The sequence below is a fragment of the Carassius carassius genome, chromosome 27 (genome assembly GCF_963082965.1).
Source record: "Carassius carassius chromosome 27, fCarCar2.1, whole genome shotgun sequence".
Lineage (NCBI taxonomy): Eukaryota > Metazoa > Chordata > Actinopteri > Cypriniformes > Cyprinidae > Carassius > Carassius carassius.
Window position 1 is genome coordinate 6,353,177 of NC_081781.1, and position 24,181 is coordinate 6,377,357.

The following is a 24,181-nucleotide window of genomic DNA, read 5'->3' on the forward strand; positions in this document are numbered from 1 at the left end:
CAAGGATTATAAAGGATATGGGCGCCGGATAGCGCAGCAGGAACGGCAGTGGAAGGCGGCGGTGCCAGCGGCTTCAGGATGGCTCGTCCTGCTGATATGCTCTTCCAGACGGCGCTTGCTTCCTCGTGATCCAGCGATGCGTGAGCTTCGCTGAAGAGATGAAAAAATCAGGTGAGTCAGCCTTTTCGAGCTCCTTTTATAGGTTGGGCCACACCCGTTTCGGCGGGAAGTGGCAAGAAGGGCGCGAAGCGCCCTTATTGGTCTGATGTTGCATCAGCCTGCGCTCGATAGGCTGTGCAGTTGCCGCAGAACAAGCCAGTGAGCGAGCGAGCCGTCTCGCCTATGGCTGTGTACTGCTGCAAATGCGCTTTACAAAAATACAAAATTAAGGATAATTTTTTGCTTCAGTATTTCGTGAAAAGAGACTTTTCCCGTAGCGTCTTAGCTAAGACGCAGTACGAGAGAGCTCTCGTAAGAGAACAAATACTCCACCATTACCTGCCAAATGCTGGTTCAGTCAGTTCACATGAACAGTCAGCACAATTTAAACTTGTTCACCAGACTGACCCAAACCTGCTTTGAAACAATACTTACAAAGTAATCAGAGATGAGCTCTTGTCCACTCTCTCCCATATACTCAAAGAGGCATCTCAGAGTGGCATCTCTCTTCTTCACTGCAGTGGCACGTGGGTCCTAGTTAATAGAACAATAATGAATAAATTATTTTTTGTTGGTAAATTCACTCCAACCATGTAATGCCATCATTACCCTAGGTCTGTAATAGTTTTTCTTTTTTATTTATTATAATATATTAATAGTAATAACTATCTTTTACTTTTTCTTCTAATTAGTCTAATTAACAAACAAAAAAGCAAGATAACTGAAAAACAAACTACTGAATTGATTAATAATGTATCTTTTAACTTAGTAACTACTTTTGACCCACCTGTATCAGTTCCATCATCAAGTTTTTGATGCGTTGACCAGTTGCTCCTCCCTTGGCACTAAAGAGCTCTAGGAACTTTGTGGTGTGCTTGTCCAGCTGTGACATAAACATTGCTTCCAGGGGAACTGCAGTACATCTTCGGAACTCCTCGTTTACCTGTAGGACAGCAAATGTTTGACTTTAAAGATAAGCAACATCTGAACTTTATGCAAAGCAAAAAAGTGAGTACTATCTCATGTCAAAGTCACAATTTCCAAAAAGTTCTCAGAAGTGAGTAGTGTCAGGAAAAACCAAATGCTAAGTCACTTACCTGGAATGGTTCAAAGAGGGCAGGCTATCTTTCCTTAAATTCTGCCACATCAGGAGACTGGGCAACCACTTCCTGTCTTCTCCAGCTGTATGTTCTGGCCATCATATCATTTGTGCTTCTGACAGAGTCCTTTGTCTGACGGGCAGCAATTAAGTCAAGTCTCAGATTCTCAAGGGTGTCATCCGTTTCACCATGTGGGTGTGAGGGCAAGTAATTCACCTCTGCCCTCTTTGGTTTCTTGACATTTTTAGCAGCTTTTCGCTGATCATTTGACTTGTTTCTCAGTGAGAGTTTGAAGTTAAAAACACCTCTGAAACATTAAACTGTAACACACAAAGACAACATTACTTATACAACGCACACACGTGTAGATTTATACAGTATGTGGCTCAAGTTAAGAGCTGTTTGAGATAAAGCACATTTGAATTTGGCGGTCGCAGATGTTTGTAGGAAACAGAGCGGTGCTTTTGCAGATTGCACAATGCAAACACGTTAATTAGAGTAAAACCAAACTTTTAAAAATACAAAGAATTACTTACATGGGGTACGTGAAGTATAAATGATCCGGCTCGGGCTCCGTGGAAAACCTTGTTCAATTAAACTCATGGAACAGACGAGCGTGAAGGACTTGCCCGGGCTTGTTCTTCCGTTGCTGCAGGTGGGCGGGTCGTGTCTTTTTACGTCTGGTGTAAACTTTTAAAATGAGTTTTGTAAAATCAATTTATGTTGTAGTCCAATGAAATTAATTTTATTATAGAAAATATTAAGTTACGAAAATATTCACACTTTTTACTTATTGATAACTCAAAAAACCAAAGAAAGAAAAATAAATTAATTTATTGGAATAAATATAGTTTTTAAAATGAAGTCATATGGACAATAGCACTGAACGACTTTTTACAGTGCAGTGCTGATGCTGTGCTCTCTCCTATTGCAGTCTTTGATCTCGAAATTAGTTGATAATTAATAAAATATAGCCGTTATCTGTTGCTTTTGATGATGTAAACTCAGATCGGATTTATATCCCTTTTGCGAAGACACATTTATGTGGCCAAGTGTAAATGGAAATGTTTTATCAAATAAAATAGATATCCAATTTGCAAAAATGCATGAAGTGACCTGGTGTAAACAGGCCCATTAATTTGGGAATCGGACTACACTGGTTCCGCTGTATATTTTTGATCTACTAAAAACTAGTGACACATTGAAGTCTTCTGTTTGTAAATCAGACTCTACTAGTTACACTGCTTGGTTTGCGATCTACTAAAAAGGACCGACTTGTTGGGAGTTATTATTTGGTTGTGCTGCATGCTTTTTATCCACTAAAAAAGAACCAACTCCATGGAGTCATTTGTTTGGAAATCAAACAAAAATCACCAAAAGAATCTCATAATCGGACAATATAATTTTTGTTGTAGATTGCGGAACAGTGTTCTAGTACCATCGAATAAGCAGTGCAGAAAACACATCATTACCATCATTTACTCTTGACATTTTTTATCATTGGAATCTGATCTAATAAGAACTTGGTGGGTAACAAAATGGCTGTAATGATTTAACAAAACCACAGTCCTTTCAGAACTAAAACTGCTGAGCGACATAATGCAGTCACAGCCAATCAGAGGATCTCTGATGTAAAGTGTACTTCCATGTGGAGCTAGATATAGGACCAAAGAGATTTTGTTGATGTGGCTACCTAGTACGGAGATAGAATCCAGATTTACTTTACAGATTTGTTGTCAGGTAATATTTTGGGAATGTGTTAAGGGTAACGTAACACATTTTCAGTGATATAAGGCAGATAACTAGAAAACAGCCTTTAAAGCTTACTGTTTCTTCAAAAAGTTTTGTGAAAGATATGCAGATTTTTTTTTTTTTTTTTTTTTTTTTTTTTACATCATCTCAGTCTTCGGTCTGTGAAATAAAAAAAATCTATAAAAATGGAACAACCATAAAAGAGCTGATGAGTCTATAAATGATGAAAAATCTGGCAAAGTATAGCCAAATTCTTCTCATCCATGAATGATTTTAAAGGACTAATTTAGAAAAGAAATGGCTTTTTGTGAGCCATACAAATGCAGTTTCTGGAAAGAGAAAGCAATAAACCAGCAGGTTGTGAAACAAAAATGTGATGCATAAACTTGTCTATAAAAACAAAGCATTCACTTTTTTAGCATTCCTTGTTTGACAACCAAGTATTTTACAGTTTGCAATTGTCAGCCGAAACAACAACACTCCAAATCATTTCATTAAGTAGGTAAAACTAGCATTACTAACCTGGCATGATACAGATTTGGGCCGCTTCATTGGAAAATAATCCTTAAGCACAGGCAGAAACTTAAAAGAAGCTTTCGTCTCCCTAATAGATGTCTGGTTTTGTTCCTTCTCACATGGTGAGATCTGTAGCTGTTGGTGAGAGGAAGCAGACCCAGCAGTAAAAGATCGGAGAAAACTGCATCTTAATGGGTAATTTAAAAGAACTGCTGATGAAGTCATTAATACTTAAAGACAGTCTGTCTGGAGTGCAATAGCAAGCAGTGCTAAATGACCATAATGGGAGGAGAGGTCAGGCCCTGATTCAAATGCTTTTGGAGAACAGAAATTTGAGGGGAAGAAAAGAACAAAAATAGGCCTAATGGGTTCTATCATTGTATTTCACAGGGAGGGGTGTTATGGATGTTGTGAGTGCATCAAACCCCTGTTATGCCATGCCAAACCCAATCATAATTTAGTCCTGTCAGCTCTAACTGGCCATCTGGATACTCGCTGTACTAGACAACAACAGAGCCATAAACAAGGAAGAAAATAGGTAACAGAGCAAACAGAGCCTCTGGTTTAATGGGAGTATTGATGGGATCATAATGTATGCATAGTCCTGTTCATAGTCCTAAATGCTATAAGAGAATTAGCATTATTGAGCCGTGGGTTTCTTTCTAGTTTGAATGGGTTTTTAGCATAGTGTTTTTCAGTTTAATAAATGAAATAGGTCTGTGGTTAACATTACTTGAAGAGACTTTAACATTATGTTCTTAAATTACCCTAGTCACACCTCATATTTTAATTGTTAATGAAACTGTTGTGTTTTCCAAAAACCTATATTCACATACATACAATGCTACATTCACAATGCTCATTAAATTTTTTGCATTATTTTTTAAAGAAATTAATCATTTCATTCAGATGATAATTACCGGTATGTCATTAATTACTCATCCTCAAGTCATTCCAAACCATAGTTTTTTTGTGTGGTATTTTTTTGTGCACAAAAAGTATTCTTGTACCTTCGTAAAATTATGGTTGAACCCCTGATGTAAATTCAGCTTTGCCATCACAGAAATAAATAACATAAAAAAAATATATATATATATATATATATATATATATATATATATTGTACTTTTTTATTTTATTTTGGAGATTGTCAGCCAAGGTGACTGAACTATTGTTGTTTAAAAAAAAAAATAATTTACTTTAAAACTTAAAAAATTACATTTGGGTGAGAAAAATTACATTTTTATACTATATTTTTTGACCATTAAAAATAAAATATATTAATTTGTTTCTCAAATATAAACAGTAGTTGCAAAGTAAACAAACTAGAGGCCTTTATGATGTGTATTATATTTAAACGGGCTAGGGCTACATTATGAAAAATAAAAATGGACTTTTGGACTTTTAATAAACGAGATGACAAATATGTAAGGCTGGTCTAACAGTGACAAATAGTAGTTAAAATATCACAGGTCAGACTAGTTCAACCAAAAAAGAACAGGGAATTAGGGCTGCACGATGTGTCGTTTAAGCATCGATATCGCGATGTACGAATTCACCATAGTCACATCGCAGGATGTGTATGTCGTAGTTGTCGTAGTTGATCCGTTATTCATTAACCGTACGGGCCAGCTGCTCCCCGGCCATTGACGAATGTGATTCTCGTATTAATTGCACAGCTTAACCATCATAGAGTGAAAGTTTATCATTTGCATGTGTCTTTAAGTCCTGTCAGTTTAACAGGGCAGAGAGAGAGAGCGCGAGAGCGCGAGAGAGAGAGCGAGAGAGAGTGCAAGAGAGAGAGAGAGCAAGCGAGAGAGAGAGAGAGGCCGCATGCTCACCGTCTTCAAACAACACGAGCGGTGTCTTGCTCTCTCTCCATCGCGCATATTAATCAATTGACACGATGGTGTCGATGTTTAAATCATTAAAAATGAGAATGTAAGTGTGCTCACCCCATTTTTGTTTGTAAGAAAAAATTAGATTAGATTTCATATCGCAATATATATCGCAGAAAAATCAAATATCGCAATGTCATTTTTTCCCAATATCGTGTAGCCCTACAGGGAATGGTGTTGAATTGATAGAAGGGAGTCATGTGGATTACTTCTGGATTATTGTAATGTTTTATCAGGTGTTTGGACTCTCATTCTGATGGCACCCATTCATTGCAGAGGTTCAGTTGCTGAGCAAGTGATGTAGTGCTACATTTCTCCAAATCTGTTCCAATAAAGAAACTACAACTACATCTACATTTATTTTTTTGGCTGAACTATTCCTTTAAACCTGCATCACCCATGTAATCACCATAGTCCAACATGTCATTTTAAAAGTGAACCCATTTATTAATTTTATTTAGAGTTCATACTCAAGTTAATTGAATTCATAAATATAGTGGCCCTAATTTTACCCCTATCACCATAATGTTTAGGAAGACTGTTAAAAGTCCAGCTACGGTTCTTTTGGTCCAATTATAGAGCAGTTTAAGTAATCAGGTTGTAATGTCATTTAGGATGTAAAATGTATCCTTTTTTATCTTTTCTCTGGGTTTCAATCTAGTAATGCTGGTCTCATCCACAGCACCAATCCATAAAAGCCCATCCTAAAAGCTAGCCGGATATTGATAGTGACTCAGCTGGGATTGCTCCTGCTGGCTAAATTGCAAACGTTCCATCATTGTAAAGCCCACAATATTATTGGAGTTTTATAAAGATTTGGCCATGCGGCATGCTCTTTGGCAACATATCCCTCTGATCTGAATGTGGCCCAGTACTGTTGGATGTGTACATGTGTAAGTAGAGTTGACAGGGCTGCAACATCCCAGTGCTGAGATGGGCATCCCAACGCATCACTGATTCCCACTCAAGGAAAGTACAGTGGAAACCTGAATCGAGTCACAACGCAGCACTACTGCTACGGCCCTGCCTGCCGCACTTTCTTTGTTCAGATACCGTACCATCAATTAAAAACGCTGCATTGCAGACTTTCTTCTGGCAATCATTCGTTTTCAAAGCTTTCTGCTAAAAGGCGCCACTAAGAGTGGCACAATGAAAGTTCAACCAATCTCTCTCAAGTACATTGGCAGCTAGCAGAGCTCGCTGGCAGCTATCAATAGAAGCAGATGTAGAGGCCTCAGGATATAAAATGTGCTGAAAAACACTAGGCTGTAAATGCACACTTTAAACGTGTAGGATAATTGCAGAGATGTGTAATGTCTGGGCTGATGGGTCAGCTGCGTTTGTAAGGCGAACACTTAACGAATACCAATAGAAAGTTAAGTGATTGTGCTGTGGTTGTTAGACTTGCGGCTTGACTGTTAACGGAATAACTCACTTAAATATAACAAATCTGTCATTACACTGTGAATTTTTATTTTATTTTTTAAGTAGTAAATGAAGATTATTCAGAATACATTTTACAAGAAAGTACAATTTCAGAATTACGTCTTAACATTTTGTAAAATTTCTTGGTGTGAATTGACTCAAAGTAAATTTATTTAAAACAATAATATGCAATTTTGTTTCCCTTTAGGATCACAAAAGTTGAACATTTGGACAATTGTAGTACAGTTTTTGCAAACTACTGTACCCCCCCCCCCCCCCCCCAAAAAAAAAAAAAACAAGTTAGTAATTTAGGACAAGAAAATACTATTTCAGGTTTTCAATTTCAAAATAAAATCACATTTAATTTAATATTTGTTGCCATTTGTAATTAAGTTAACCAGCACTTTTTAAAAGAGAACATGTTTCTATGTGGAGTAAATGACAGAATTTTCATTTTAGGGTGAACAATTCAACTTTTGCGAGTTATTTATCTCTGTCTGCTCTGTGGATTGCTTCACATGAACAGCAACTTGCAGCACTTGCAAACTTTGTTCAAACAGCCTGTCGCAGTGCAACAAACAAACTGGGGGCAGGAAATTATCATCAATATCTGATGGCCTTCTGGAATGCAGGTTTTAAATGATTAAAACTGGCAGTGAGTTGCAGAAGTGCTGTGGTTTCCCTTACACAGCATCAGTCATTGTGTGATGTGTTTATCTGATGCCACTGTTTGCGTGGTGAACACGATTCATCTGTTGTGCATGTGTGAAAATAACTTTTAATTCTGCTCCTTGCATTGCTGTTTTAGACTTTACTGGATAATTGTGTCTATTATTTTCAAAAAGGAGCGGATTTCTGGCCCAGGTTTACATGTTAAGCTTTAAAGTAAGTATTTTAATGCAAAATAATATAATCAGCACATTTAAATTGGCATTTGACTGCCCTTAGATATAATAGATGACAGTGTTTAATGCAGAGTTGCTGAAATGTTATCCTACATCCACGAGGGGGCACTAAAACACCCAGAGGGGCCAATCACTAGCTTATTAAAAAATTAATTGAACAGCCCTTCTGCAGGCTGTTATTATTGAACACCTCATTATTGGAGCTTATGTAATCAGCTCTTAGTGTTACACTTATTAAGACATACCGACAGGTAGCGTGAAGCAGGACTGCAACTGTTTGTTAACACTGGCTTTGTGAATTAATTACCTCTAATATACTGCAATCACGCATACCTGTAGTTGCAGTGTGTTGACAAATAGAGTTACTTGAGGTAATATACAAGTCTACAGAATGAGTTTTCAAGGGAAGAAAAAATAAATATGTTGTAAATATATGTTGAAAAAAATGTTTTATATATAAATTCCAAAACAATCAATTAATATTTTATATATATATATATATATATCCATCTCGGTGAATAAATGATCATATTGCGATGAAAACTGCTACAAAGTGAGTTTGCAGCGAAGTCTACCTATAAATGCATTTAAAGCCACGGCGACTGTCATATAAGTCTTGTAAATCTGTGAAATAACCATTATTTTATTTAAATGATACAATGCAGCTCTAACATCCACATTTCACCCTGTCAACGAGTGCGTTTTTAAGATGCAAAGGTACCTTTGAAAGAATAATGTCCTGATTTTTCACCGTTAGGTGGGTGAAAATCCTATGATGGCATGCTGATGGAATAAGAGAGGATCAAATAAAACATTCAGGAGAACCAAAAGTTCAACCTCACCAAAGCACAAAAGCAGGAAAGTGCATCTGTCTGGAGTCCAATTTAAAGTGATAGAAGTCAGGGCTCTGCAGTAGCTCATGAATTTTTAAAGGATCGATATCTCCCCATACAGCTGCTACAGATGCAGTCCTCCTTAATTTCGTATTCTTTAATGGTTCGCCCCAGTTTGCCCAATCTAGATTAAGATTTGAAAAAGCTATTAGATACAAACAGTGTGACACTTTCAGGTGGATAATTAAAATTTTGTGATGTGAATGAACTAAAATCAAATCATAGATCTAAATCGAAAACTGATATGTCTCAAAGAGTTCAATCAATCAATCAACATTTATTTGTATAGCACTTTCAACACCATAACAAAGGACCAAAGTGCTTTACATGGTAAAAATCATTATATAAGTCATAAAAAGTATAATCATAAAAACACATCAAACTAACAATTAGATAAAAGTATAAAAATACCATACAGTAACTCAAGAAAACAACCAATCATGCAGCAAAAGCCTTAGAAAAAAGGAACATCTTCAATTGTCCTTTAAAACTACCCAAAGAGGGAGCCGATTACAAAGATAACGGTAGCCCGTTCCATAACACAGGAGCTGGCACGAAGAATGCACGATCTCCACTCCTCCTCAACCGTGATCGCGGAACAGACAACAACATATGCAAAAACTATAATTTTAGTTTATTCTTATTTAATTGCAGAAAATTACTCTCAAGCCATACCTTCACTTCATTTAAGCATATGTTGAAGCTGTCCCATGCAGCACGCTTATCCAAAGAAAAATATAATTGCAAATCATCTGCATAGATGTGGTCATTAATATTGTGGTGTGTAAAAATAGAGGCAACAAATACAGAGAAAACAAGGTTGGACCAAGAATAGATCCCTGAGAGACCCCCCAGAAAACATCCACAGTGTCAGAAAGACAATCTCCAATCTTAACTGAACATTTTCACTCCCTTAGGTAGGAACTAAACCACTTCAAGGCCACATCATTTATACCAACATCATCTCTAAGACGTGCTAATAAAATGCCGTGATCACCAGTGTCAAAAGCTGAGTTATAATGACTTTTAGGGGAACAAAGAATAAAAATGCATGCAAGAAAAACTAAATACTAGATTATTCGTGGCATTTTAAAAAAAGTAGTGTTTTCTGCATTGCGCTGAGGTTAATGGCTTTCATTTCCTCCAGATTTGTTTATAAACGTTTGCTTGCTTGACAATTGAGGAAACTTGGCAAATATGAGGGCTAAACGTGATGGCTGGAAAACTCAGATAGGCCTAAGTCATGTGACATGGAACATTCACACAAAAATAATGCACTATCAATAATTCTGTTGCGTTCCCGCATACAAGAGAATTGATTCCAAGATCATACTGGAACAGAGGACAGGCATAACAGGAAGGTTTCACAGTTTCGCCTTAAGTCATTACTTCCGGAAATCAGAAAGTAAAAACATGCTACTGCCACTCAAGATTGCTGGGGAAATTAAAGCATGTCATAAACATTTATAGAGAGACTGATTGTGCGTGAATGTCTTTGTTGGTGTGGGCTTTTGTTTGTGTTTATGTATGTCTATCATTAGCGATTGAGATATATTGACTGTACTAAGTGCACATGCTTATTTAACGTGTGTATGTAAACTGTTAAGTAGGCTATACATTGGTCTATGCCTCTATGATTCATGTCACCCACTTGATTCTGATTTGGTCAATCGCGAGATTCGGCTATTTCCTTATATTTGCTGTCACCTAAAAATGCAGTAGGCTATATCAATCCTGATATTTCCTAAAAACTAGACTACTTTCAAGGTTCACGTCACATTGCGGACTCGTATTGTTCTATAAAAACAATATTGCGCCTGTTGTTATCGACTGTGCTAAAAGTAACCTCGGAGGACTTTGGGTTTTATTAAAATTGTTTTAAATAGTGTCGAAGTCTTCGTCTTGTTGTCATAGGCTCGTTAATTCCTGTGTAGTGGAATAATTTTTATTAGCGGAAGCTAATATAGGTGATAGCTAATTATGCTATAAAGTTCAACGTTTCAACTTAAATGTTTTTTATGTTTACCTATTTTATTATTATAAGGCTATTATTGTTATTATTATTATTATTATCATCATCATCATTGTTGTTGCTATATGTTTGGCCATGTAGGCTATGCTAGGCCTACGCGGGATAATAGTCAGTTCGTTATTGCGAAATAATTCGCTCATAAGCAGCCAAAACGATAGGCTACTGTAGAAAAAGTCTCTTCAAAAGAACCTTTCAAGTAGCCTAGACTACACTAATGAAATCTTACGAAACGAAATGTTATATTGCTAACAAGGACATTTCTTTACATTGTAGACTTTGAAACCCGAGGGCGCCGTTTATAATCAGACCTGGAATTTTGAAAATGGGCGAATGAAGCAATTACAGCCCGTTACATATCTGCGTTTTGCACAGTGACCCCTACACCACACAGTCATTATTTCCATATCTTGTTGCACTCACGCCCACTGAGACAGGGAGCAGAGAGCTCATCCGGCACATTGAGGGACGTCCAGGTCCTCATCTGCGCTCTGTACAGCATCAGCACCAGCCGCTGCGTGAGAAACAACCCGAGTCGCATCCCCGCGGAGAGCAGCACTGCGTGCGCTTCATTCAATCTGGAGCGTCAGATGGTGCAAGATGCACCGCTTCTTTGTCCTACTCTACCCCCGGACAATGCAAGTTAACGCTGGAAGGGACCAATAGCCTAGTAGTTGAGGGACCCGTTTCAGCTGCACTGAAAGGTTTCTACAGGACGCGCGCTTGGATTATTGTCCTTCTCGCGCATTTCCTACTGGACAGCCAAACGCGCACCGCGGGCTTCCGGAGAAATAAAGCGAATCATTGCTGTTTAAAATGTGTTAATTCGGTTTTCTTTTTCCCGAGGGAGGAGCAATGAGAGCGTAAACAACACTGGGTGGCTTTGTTTCAGAGACACGGACCCGTGGAAGATCACACTGACATGTCTTTCAGTGCCGGATTTGGAGCTACCGTTATTTCTCCACTGACTTAGGGAAGTGTTGTTCGTATCTATTTGACTTGGCATAAGAGCTCAGTTCTACTTTTCTAACAAACACATGCAGTTTTCTTCATATCTTCGCTTGGGATGCTTTCATCGGAAGGGCGTATTTGATTCGCGTCTATCGCCTTTGGAGTGAAGAAAGACCCCTTTAAACCCGTTGCCTCGGCGTTATCTGGAGGAGTTACAGCGATCCACGTGGAAACACGGACTCGAAGGAGGGCAAAATGGGCTGTTGCAGTGGTAGATGCACGCTGGCATTTATATGTGGCATGCAGTTGGTAAGTGATAAAGCTCAAGTCATTACTAAACATGCGGTTATACATAGGCTATTGTTCGTGGACTCGAACCTGCAACCTTCCGGTTAGCATCCTTGATGTTGAATTACTAAACTGCATTTATGAAAACTAGTATATTGGTGAACAGGCTTGAACCTGCATCCTTTCAGGTTGCTCGCCTAGATTTTAAATCTGAATTGGTTTTTGGATGCCTGTGCCTAGTTATTTGTTGTGATTTTATACAGATGTGAAATTAGGTTTGGTTCAAGAATAAGAGTCAGTCACTTGTAATGATGTAAAAACTGTAGTGTCTAGTGACACTAGTGAACTGGAGAACTCAAGAACCCAAGTGTCCAGCTGACAAGTGGTCAGTGCTATGGCACTATGATGTATCTAGCTGTGAGTAATCTAAGTGGAAATAATATGGGGCTATATGTGGAAACCCTGCCTCGTTATGTTACACCGGAGGGATGATGGTGCTCATGAAGGCAGGGCTTGTGTCATTAGCCTGGGGCCACTATCATTTATGCTTATCTTCCCACTACCAAGGGTCCTGACAGCCAATTAGGAGATTTAAGTTAAAGAAGCAAAGCCATGTCTCATTGACCTACTAAAGCAGAAAACGATTACTTATTGCATCTGCTAGAGTTTGAGAGGGTTATAATCATTAGGATGTTTTCTAATCTAGTCCCATTTGAAAAGATGATTTCAGTCTGGTGTTTGTACAGCAACATTGCATTCTGTAAGAATTCACAGAGCTGAGTAATTTTACTATTCCCATCTCTGTGACACCTTTTGAATCACTCTTTCAGTTACAGTAATGGATAGTGGCCAGCGACAGTCTCGCCATGCAAACCAGCTGGCATGGTGAATCAGGCGTGCGTGATAGATCACATGACAACTGGCAAGTGCAACCACACTAATCCAAATAGACGTTTGTAGGTTAATGTATCACGCAGGTCATTAACCCGAAGAATCAGCCTTAGTGGGTGATGTCACCACCTGGTGTCTATTAATCAGACCTTACTCAGTGTTCATGAATAGAAGCCGGTTTTTGAGCGGGATGATGTCATAAGCAAGTCATTTGAGCGGGCTGATATCATAAGCTCGCAAGTGTCTCTTGAGAAGCTGTTGTCTTATAATGCGATTTGGTATAGTTTAGGATTAGGGTAGGTTTTTTTGAGGTTTGGTGTTAAAACGTTGAGGGGCGGTTTTTTTCTGATCTGAGCTCTCTTTTGTCCTCTCAGTTTCTCTGACCTTTTCTGATCCCCTTTTCCCAATGTTTGCTCCTATTCTAGAGAGTTCATTCAGAGCACAACTGAGATGCCTTCAGTTGGATGCTCTTAAGGGTTGGAAAAACATTCTTGTATTGCAATGTTTTGTATATGTTACTTGTTCCTCTTGTCAGTAACGTTTTTGCTCTTCATTAGGAAAAGAAGGGTTATTATACTGTAGAAAAATAAAAGAAGCCTTTTAATATCCAAAGTTGGAAGTTGTGATGCCTTTAAATCGAAACTTAATTGTATCTCTATGTTAGTGGTTACAGGTTAACATACATGCTTATATGTTGTTGGTAGCTGACACATATGGTTTTAGCATGGAGGATGGGGACAATTGACCCTCTGCAAAGAGCTTGATTGATAGGCGATCTGACCTATTATATTGCTGAATTCGCGATCTTGTCCGACAAACAAATTAGACGGGAGTAGATTAACTTTGGTGGACTTGAACTTGAAAAATTTTGTGTATTGACATCTTTCCGCAGTTAAAATAAAATACATTCTGATGTTCATACATGTTTATTTTGTGCTTTAAGTAAATATGAAAAGACGATTGGTTCTGAGACGCTGCAGTGATCTATCACTACACATTAAAGAGCAAATAAAATTTATTTATTTGTTTGTATGTGGCCTCTTAAATAGAAAATTAAGTTTTTTTTTTAAAGAAAGAAAAAAACAGTTTTTCTTCTCTGGTTTGTACTGTGAATATATGGATTTAAAATGTGCAATTATGTAACCTTTCTTCTTTCTTTCTTTCTTTTTCTTTATTTCTTTCTTTCTTTCTTTCTTTCTTTCTTTCTTTCTTTCGTTCGTTCTTTCTTTCGTTCTTTCTTTCGTTCTTTCTTTCCACTTACTATGCATTAAACTTCTGCAGATTGTTTAAAGATTAATCTGGTAAGAAATGTATGTAGTAGATTGGCTTTCTGTGTGCATCAGTCGTTCATTTTGGCCAGTGATGTAGTGCACCCATATCACATAATGGCATGAGTTGCTGTAAATAAAAAGTTTGTTACTCTTTTCTTCTGTTGGAATGGCTGTATAAAAAAAAAACGAATCAAATGGAGCTAATGCACCCAGCTCTGCTAAATTACCAAGCAGACCGTTTTTTATTGCCTAAGGCTATAACACAGATAAAATGTCCATAGTTAAAGCATTTATAAGAGTTTTCTCTCTGGTGGTTTTTGTGTCTGGCAAGTATAAATGCCTGTGGTCCAAAAGTCTGGCTTGGAGGCCCAACATTCTGACATGAAAGCAAAGAAAAGAAAATTGTATTCTCAAGGGATGTGTTTATTGAGATTGCTCAAAGATACATTCATAGAAATGACATCTGGTAAAATAGTTTGACTCCGTTATGGTTGATGAAAAACTCGATATCTGTTGTCAATGCGTTCCTCTTAGCTTCAGCCTCTGACAGCCTCCCTATGGACTGTCTGATGCATATTGTACACAAAGATGAATACATCTGGTGAAATCTGCCCGTTCCAATTGGCTGCCCACAAGGGAACTTCTGGGAATCAAGCGTGCACGTTTTTTATCAGGCAGTCAGAAAGATTTGTTTACATGTTACCAGATTGCTGCTGATGGTGCAGGCTCATGGCATTGAAACTTATAATGTTATTCAAGAGTTTTGTTTTAGACGTTCTTTATCTTCTGTTATGTCCTTGAAGGAAGGTCTGACTTTGTGGTTCACTCAAATTTTGCTCTAATTTCCTTGTTATCTTTTACGTTTTCGTGGATCATTATTTGAATGTTTGACCACTTTGTTGCAGGCCAGTCTGTTGTTGTGGCTGCATCGATTTCAGATTTATCTGCCCTGCACACCCTTGTCAACAACAGTTGGTCATTTTACATGTTGGTCAGGAGGCTGTCTAAGTGGGCAGTTCTAGACCAGAATAAACTACAATATGCAGTAGATTGAGAAGTCTTTATGTAATCATACATATTGTTAAACTATTTGCTGAGTCTGTTTCTAAATATCTTGGCTTTTGGTATTTACAGGATATGCTGATTAATCAAACTAATCGCAATTAATATTAATTAGTTTTTGAATAAAGAAATACGAGGTGACTATCCCTTAAATGAGGATAACAAGAGTTGAATAGACATCACAGAAAGTGGCTTTAGAAGTGAATATATTATTTGTTTTATTTCCATATCATTGAAGTCTATCACAGTCCACAGAAAACCATTATGAATTCGAGTTTGTCCATCTGTTCTTATTTGTTTTGTGCTGTCTGCTCTCAGAGTGATCTGGCAAGTTTCTTGTAGAATATCATGAGTCAGGGAGCATGATTTAATGTGCTCATTTTTATGCATTATTTTTCTTGTATTTAATTGTAGTAGAGTAAGATGTTAAATTGATGTTTGATAAGCTACTGGAGGATATGCTCTATGCATTCAACATTTATGATTTATCTGTAATCAACTTCTGCATTTGTCATTTCAGATACATTTATGAAATCGGGTTTCGGATCATGTTGTGCATCCATCTTATATTTTTCTTATTTGTTTATGGTGTTCTTCTGCAGCTTGTACTGTCATAGGAAACAAATCATTCTCCGCCACAAATGTATGTTTACTCAAATAAACCCAAGATTGATTGTTAACTCAAATGTTACCTTAAAGAGTAAAAATTGAATGTGTGAATTGAGAAAAAAAGAGAAAACCTGTTAGATTTCATTGGTGAATAACAGATTTCCCAGATACTGACAGACACCTGTTGTTCTTGAGGTCATGAAAAGGTCATTTCAAAAAGCTCTCTTGAAATATTCTACACCTGGCATTACACCATATTTCTATAATTGCTTTGTTTTCAAACTGGTATGAATGTCTGCTGTCATTTGTCCTCTTGGAACAGCACAAAGACAAAGGTTTAATTGTTGTTTTCCTTCATCGTAATCAGCTGTATGCAGGAGAAAGGCTTGTGCTCTTGAAATTAATTACTCTCCTGAATGCAGGTGATTTGCCACAGTTTTGAGGTTAATGCCATGTATTATGTTTGATTGAGTTCGCCCATAAGCATGTAAAAGTGCTGTGACAACTCTCGTTGTTTATTTCTGGATTGGAAGTAAACGGATTCCTAGTGTACAGATGAAAATCACTTCGAACAGACCCTTTGCCAAACGAAACAATCGCATTGACAGAATATTGTTCTTAATTTCTGTGCAATGCTTTTGCGACATGACCTTGATTTCGCAAAACTGACAGATGTTTTAGGAAGCCATTTTACATAATGAATCCAAATATTTACATATCTCATCAAATCATTGATGCCGTAACGCTACCATGTATATAAATGAATGTTTTTATACACAATGAATTTAAACTTGCTGATTGACTTTGACTAGTTTTGTGCAACATTTTGTTTTTCGATACATGTAATCTCATTGGTTGTTAATCTGATTCCTTGAATATTACACATCAAATATTTACATTTATGCATTTAGCCGATACATTTATCCAATCAGACTCATATTCAAGGTACACATTACCAGCTCTTGCTTTTTCTGGGAACCAAACCCAAGACCATTCACTAATGTTTGAGGCTGCATATAAAACATGTTATTATTGGCTGTTATTGTGACAGCAGTTTCACATTCTTATGTCGATGGAAACCTTTGGTGTTGTGCTCGGTGCAAATCCATTGATTTGTTATGCAAGTAGGACTGTTGAATCAGATTGCTTTGTTTGCTAATATTTTCATTTGACAATAAAGTATCCCAGATTGACAAGCAGGATAGAGACCGAATAGCATAGTGAACAACCGAAGCTCTTTGGCTTTGTGACTGCGACTGAAGAGCTGCCTCTCAGGGAAAAGAAGTCCTTGATATTTGGCAAGTGAATTGAATTGGCTTCTCCACACCACAATCCAAATCTAAAAAGGCAGAAAGATTTAATGGCTTTTCAGATGTTATAAATCATTCCCATCTTAACAAAACCAATAAACACAAGTGCTGCAAACATGCGGTGGGAATAAGTCTTTGCTGCAGGACATTTTTCAGATGTCTTTCCTTCCGTCTGCATTAAATTAACCTTTACTTTCCCGCCTCTGATGCTCCTTTTGTAGTCGTGAGATTTCAGAACACAAAAGGTTGCGGTGATGATACCTTTGCTGTGCTGCACGCTATTTGCCAGCTTCCCGTTTGATTGAGGCGAGCCGTAAACATTAGAGGGAATGTCTCCTAGCAACGATAGGTATAAATGTTGGAACGTTGCCCGGTAGCTGAACATGCAGGATCCGGACTCCTTGTAGTTGCCCTTTTGACCCGTCAAAGCCCAGAACAGTACAAGAAATGCATTATGTGTATCATGATGCCTTTTGTTTTCTGAAGCTATTTGATTTGCATTTGCATTTTATGTTCTTGGCACAGCCTGTCCAACCAAGCCATTCACATAATAAAGTGCACAAATTACATTAATGGTTATTTCGGGACAGGTTGCTGAGAATACAAATAGATTCAGAAAAAACTTTGGCTTTAGGTAAGAAAGATCTTTTTAAAAAAATAATTTCGACTGGTTTATCTAAAAGATTTTTCAGCTGAATTGTGTTAATTAATTAATTAATTATATTTGGTGTCCAGAACATGATCAGTTTCAATTACTTAATCGTGCAATATATATATATACACACACATACTGTACAGTGCCATGAAAAGGTGTTTGCCCCCTCCCGGGTTTTTATTTTATTTGATTTATTTTATGCATATTTGTCACACTTTCAAGATTCAGATCATCAAACTAATTTTAATAATACACAAAGATAATGCATTAAAATACAAAATGCTATAATTTACTAAGGAAAAATGCTGTCCAAACAATGTGTTAACACATTTATTCACATATAAGCATTTATTTTGAATGCGATTAAGCATGATTAATCATTTGACAGTACTAATATATATTCACACATACACATATATATAATACTGAAACCATAAAAAAATAAATTTTCATTACTTAAATATTAACTGAAATTTAATATAAAAATAAAAAAAATGAAAAACCTACAATTATTTTTCAGCTAGTTGACAAAGCAACATTTCTCGTGTTGATGTAACAAATATATGAAACTAAAATAAAAATTTATAAATACAGACATTAAAGAACAGAAACTAATTAAAATGTCAAAACACAATAAATGAGTCTTTTTTAAAATATTAACAATACTACAGTGTCAATAATACTAAAACACCACTGAACAGTTTATTTACAATAGTGTTTAGCATATTTAGAATGTATAATAATGTCATAATATTATATCTTGTCATATTCATTAATTTTACTGTGATTAAAATTATATCTAATTTAACTGAAACTAAATTAATGATATTTAATTTGGTAAGGAAATGTCAAATTAAACCAAATATTCAAATGTTATATATTGAATTACGTATGTATGAACATTTTAACAAAAACATGTGAAAACTGATATAAAAAAATTATTGTCATGATGCAAATTTAATTGAATTGTCATCATGATGTGCTTTTATTAGTCCCTTTTGATTATCTTTGACAATTTAATTAATTCAACATTTTATTTTGTTGACAGGTTTAATAGTTTTTTTTTTTTTTTTTTTAAAGGCAGACATTATACATTGCATCTGTACTGCATATTTTAATGTCAGTCTTTGAACAATTTTTTTGAAGGCTGTTGCATTCAAGCTGTGTAATCAGTTCCATTAATTAGTCTGTTAGACTGACAGCCTACCAATTCTCAGCTTGTTTGTCGTTGCTACTGTCATTCTTGTTAAAACCATCAAATTTTTCTCCACCACACCCAACGGTCCGTGGCCACAGTTTGTATCCGGCCACTTTGCGAAAGTCGTTTTACGGTACAGTTACCTCACTTTGTATCTGGGAATAAAGCTATCATCTTTTGTGGTTTGGGTGTGTTTCAGCAAACTTTGTTAGAACATCTTCACCCTAATTCGGTTGCATATAGCTTTTGATCTAATAATAAACAGTCCCTTGAGTTATTGTCTGGAAATATGAATACCCATAACGCATTTGTATCACCTGTCTGATAAATCCTCTGCGTTGTTGCCACAGCAAAAGCGTTTTTACCTCTGACTGCAGTGATAGAGCTTAGAGGATGTGATCCCATGGGAATACAGACAAAAGCGCTTATGTGCTTCAGCAGAACGAAACGAGGCAGGCCAGTAGAATGGTTGTGAATAAAAGCATTTTTGTTGCATAGCTTTGTATGTGTGTTCAAGCATAGTTGAAGTAAAACAGAGTTTTTATCATCCATTCTGTTCTCAGTTGCTGTTACTTCTGTATGCAGTATAGCTTTCATTATTGTGGTTAATATATACAGATTTTATATACAATACATAAAATTTTAATGTCAAAGTCTTTTCCTTCTTTACTGTTTTATTTCAGCTGCCACCTATTTCCGTAGAGTGCAGATAATGTAGTTAAATGACAGTATTTTTGTGCATGATATCGTGATATAATGGTGGTTTGTACCGTAGCTAAGAAGTGAAGTGTGATCAAGCTATAGTGAGATTCTTCTGTTTGCTTCATATACCAGCAGAACCAAAAACATATTTGGATAAATTTGGATAAGTTTTAGATTTATTTATTTTGCTTCACAAGACATTATTTGGACTAGTATCGTGTGGATTATTGTTATTTTTTTATCAGACGTTTGGACTCTCATTCTGATGGCACCCATCCACTATAGAGGAGCCATTTGTGAGCAAATAATAAAAATTCTCCAAATCTGTTCCATGCAAAGCTGAATTTTCAGCATGATTACTGCAGCCTTTAGTTTTACATGATTCTTCAGAAATCATTCTAAAATGTTAGTTAGTGCCCAAGAAACATTTCTTATTATTCTCAATGTCAAAAACTGTTGTACTGCTTAAGATATTTTGTGGAAACTATGATACCGTTTTTTTTCTCAGGATTCAGTGATGAATAGAAAGTTCAAAACAGTATTAATTTGAAATAAAAATCTTTTGTAACTTTATAAATGTCTCTTCTGTCCCTTTTTTATCAAATTAATGCAGAAATCCAAAATTTGCTACTTAATGTTTTTGTAAATTGATTGTAAGTTAATGTATTAACTGTCTTGTTTAAAGCGTGCCGTCCTGTAATCCAAAAGACTGTTTCCAGAGAACATATTGTTACAAGAAAAGCTTTTAGGGTGAGTGCTTTTTGATGCCAGAGGAATCATAAATATTTAACCAAGCTGAAATCTAGGTTTAACATTTCTTTGTTTGTATATACCTACAATGTATACAAAGGCTTACTGCTATCCATTTCTTGTTCGCATTAATACAGTTTCATTTTTGTGACTTAAGAGGATAGTTTAATCCTCTAATCATTTTTCACCGAGGAAGAAAGAAAGTCATACTCATTTGAAACAACATATGGATGAATAAATGTTGTCAGAATTTTCTTTTTGTGTGAACTGTTCCTTTAAACTGATTGCATGTAGCTGTACCTGTAATATGAAGATAACATGTAATTCAATCTGAAGATGACAACAATGCCACCAGCTGCTTTACAAGACATGTGAACATTTCCAAGCAGAACAGCTACACACACCCTTTTGATAACTTCTAGTGGTTAACATCTCTCTGCTGACTGCCTGCAAATGTTACAGTAATTTACGATCGATACTTAGTAGTTAGATTGGTCTTTATTTTCCATAAAGTGTTTTATGGGTGCCTGGAATGGCATTTTAGCAGGGTTCATGCCTCAGCATGGCACTTAGCCTGATTACGACTGTGCCTCTGCATATTGGAACATGATAAGAGACTTTCTTACACTCCCATGGCATGCCTGGTCAAGGACGGCTCTGTGGCTGCAGGACCTGCGAGGGCTGTCCTGACGCGTGATCTGTCATTGTGGCATGGCTCAGATGAAGAAGCGCTCTCACTGATGGGGTGGGCTGTTCAACATCTGTTCTGGTCAGCTGAGAATCTGCAGGTCTGAAGGGTCAAAGCCCATATCTAGCACATACTATACAGCCATCCGTCTTTATTTCAAACGCTATGTGAGCAACACCTGCTCTTTTTTTTTTTTTTTTTTTTTACCTGGGTCTTATAACCACTTAAGCTTTTGAGTTGCATTTGAAGCAATCAGGATGCAGAATTTCAATTCAAATTTGAATGTAAGGAAGTAGAAAAAAAAACACCATCCACCCACATACTGTATCCATGTAATTATTTAATAACTGATGGATGGGTGAATAATGGATAGATATATTTTTTCCCTCTTTATTTTATTTGAATATAATATGTATAGCATATAATATATACACACACATTTGAGATATTATTTATATTTTTTACATATATTATTAAAACAATTTCATGTTTTGCTCTAGAAAATGCAATATATATTATGTTATGTATAGCATTATGTATAATTAATTTTATGATTTATGATTGTGATATAACGTATTAATGGATGAATAGATAGGTAGATTATTTTTTTCTGAAATTTGCCCAATTTTAACTGATCTTCATACTGTACATGGCATCTGGATCTAGTACCTTTTTTTTAGACACAGTTACCTTTATGCCTCATGATGGTGACGAATTCAATCACATGTCCACATTTTAGGTGACATTATTGGCTGTTATAGCCACAAAGATAGCCTGGGTAAAATTGCTCTATATGGCTCTGAGATCCAGTGTAATTTCCTTCAATTCTTAAAGGAACCTATAGGGTTCCATCAAGACTATTAGAGTGAGAGGAGCAGATGTGTGGTGTCCACATGAGGTGGTTTTGATGGAGGCAGGTTATGGAGACTGACGGCATTGTTAGCCAGGGCACATGGTGGCAGATCACATGTTTGAATGTGCCTCAGGCCATTGCCAATGGCTTCATATTACAGCGTGGAAATGTAATTACATTCTTAGAGCACAGGAAGAGAAGCCTTTATGAAATACATTAGCTGTATTAGACACACTTTTTACCCGATAAATTAAAATGAGGTTTCTGCTGTCATTGGAGTTGGTTTGAAAAGTGGAAATGACAAATTGATTGTTATTGCTTTTGACTTCCCTCAACGATTGTAAACACATCGCTGCAGTCTTCAAGGGAAGCTGGTGTGCTGTGTGGAGTTCAGACCTTTTTATTATTAACTAGCATAAGCTGTAATTCTTTGGTCAACTAGCTTTAACCAAACAGGCTATGTTGGTCGACTAGTGTCAACAGGTTATCTAGTTAGCCATGCTGAGAGTCAGTCCTCATACAGTAGTCTGTTCTTTAATTATTGTTTTCAGCCATCATGACTGCTGCTACGCTTGGTAGGAGGTGTGCTTAGATTTTCAAACGCTATGGCTACACCCCAGGGTTCTGAGCTAGCCTATATTTTAAAGATATTCCATTTAGCACTCATTTAAAACATTAAGGAATCCAGTCAAGACTAACTTCACAGTAGGTTTGCTTCTGCTGATTGCATACATATGCCTCTAAGACAGCATTATGATTTCTTTAATGTCTCAGTTGTTTCGTTAAAACGAGGGTTTTACTCAAGTCCTGCTTCTCAGAATTTTCTTCTATCAAAAATACCCTAGTAATCTCACATCCTTGTTGAAAAAACGGTTTAAACCAGCCTACGGTGTTTTAAGATGGTTTTAGCTTATTTAAGCTGGTGTACAGCTGGTTTCCCAGTCTGACCAGCAGTAAGTGTCCACACCCTCTTACACCAGCCAATATACCAACTTTTCCAGGCTGGGGGACCAGCTAAATTCAATAAAATAGATTAGGCTGGTTAAAAGAGTTTTTTTCAATGGGAATATACTGTCTGCATTAACTCCCCCGAGCTATAATTGAACATCAGAACAATAGCTTTTTTTCCTCTTTAAAGGTTTTGATGCTTACTTTTATATTTTCCCAAGAAGCACGTGTGCTCCTATTTTGAAAAATGTATGTGCGCATGAATAACTTTATGGTCACAATAAAAATGTATGAGGTAATTTGTTTTTCATCAAGGTACAAGGAGACGTTTACAGGTAAAATGGATTGGTTAATTTTACTACGAATTGTACACTTTTAAAAAAATATTTACATTTTGAAATATCTCGGCTTAAATAAATATTACTAAGATTTTAAATGTTTTTTAAATATATATATTTAAAAAAAATCTCTATGCAATGCAGGACTTAATTATAAACAAGCACGTAACATTTATTTTGAAACGTCTTTGCTACTTGAACTGCTCATTCAAACAAATGATGGAGATAAAATATGTGACACATTGAGCACAAAACCAGTCTTAAGTCGCTGCGGTATATTTGTAGCAATAGCCAAAAATACTTTGTATTGGTTAAAATTCTTAGTTTTTATTTTATGCCAAAAATCATTAGGATATTAAGTAAAGATTGTTCCATGAAAATATTTTGTAAATTTACTACTGTAAATATATCAAAACTTAATTTTTGATGAGTAATATTCATTGCTAAGTACTTCATTTTGACTAATTTAAAGGCGATTTTCTCAATATTTAGATTTTTTAGCACCCTCAGATTCCAGATTTTCAAATAGTTGTATCTCTGTCAAATAATGTCCTATCATAACAAAACATATGCCAGTGGAAAAGTTATTTATACATCATTTCAGATGATGTATAAATCTAAATTTCGAAAAATTTACCCTCATGACTGTTTAGTGGTCCATGGTCACATATGTGCTCTTACAACGATCAAAAGCATACAATAAATATTCGATAAACAGTCGATCAAATGTATTTGCTGGGCTTAAATGCATGGCATTCATTTGTTGTAAATTTTTTATGGAGCCATAAGTCTGTAGAATGCGCAAAGTGTTGAAACGTACACATTTATTTAATTAAATCATTGGCTTTAAAAAATGTAGAAACACATTAAGCCAAATCACCTTTAATTTTGCCATATCAACCTTAAGTTTAGGACCTCTTAATTAAGACGTTTGTCATGCCATTTAAGATGTGTAAGGTTTTTTATGACCCACGGGAACCTACTTTTTCT

General features: G+C 36.3%; 2 protein-coding genes across 2 annotated transcripts in view; both read left to right on the forward strand.

Annotated features, from left to right (window-relative positions):
- LOC132106544 (gap junction Cx32.2 protein-like) overlaps positions 1-24,181 on the forward strand; it is a 324,589-nt gene that overhangs the window by 281,258 nt on the left and 19,150 nt on the right. The window lies entirely within an intron of this gene.
- LOC132106546 (sodium/potassium-transporting ATPase subunit beta-1-interacting protein 2) overlaps positions 11,107-24,181 on the forward strand; it is a 163,986-nt gene continuing 150,911 nt past the window's right edge. Inside the window, exon 1 of the mRNA XM_059512322.1 lies at positions 11,107-11,937. Within this exon, the coding sequence (XP_059368305.1) occupies positions 11,884-11,937 (54 nt within the window). The 5' untranslated portion in view covers positions 11,107-11,883. The remainder of the gene's footprint in view (positions 11,938-24,181) is intronic.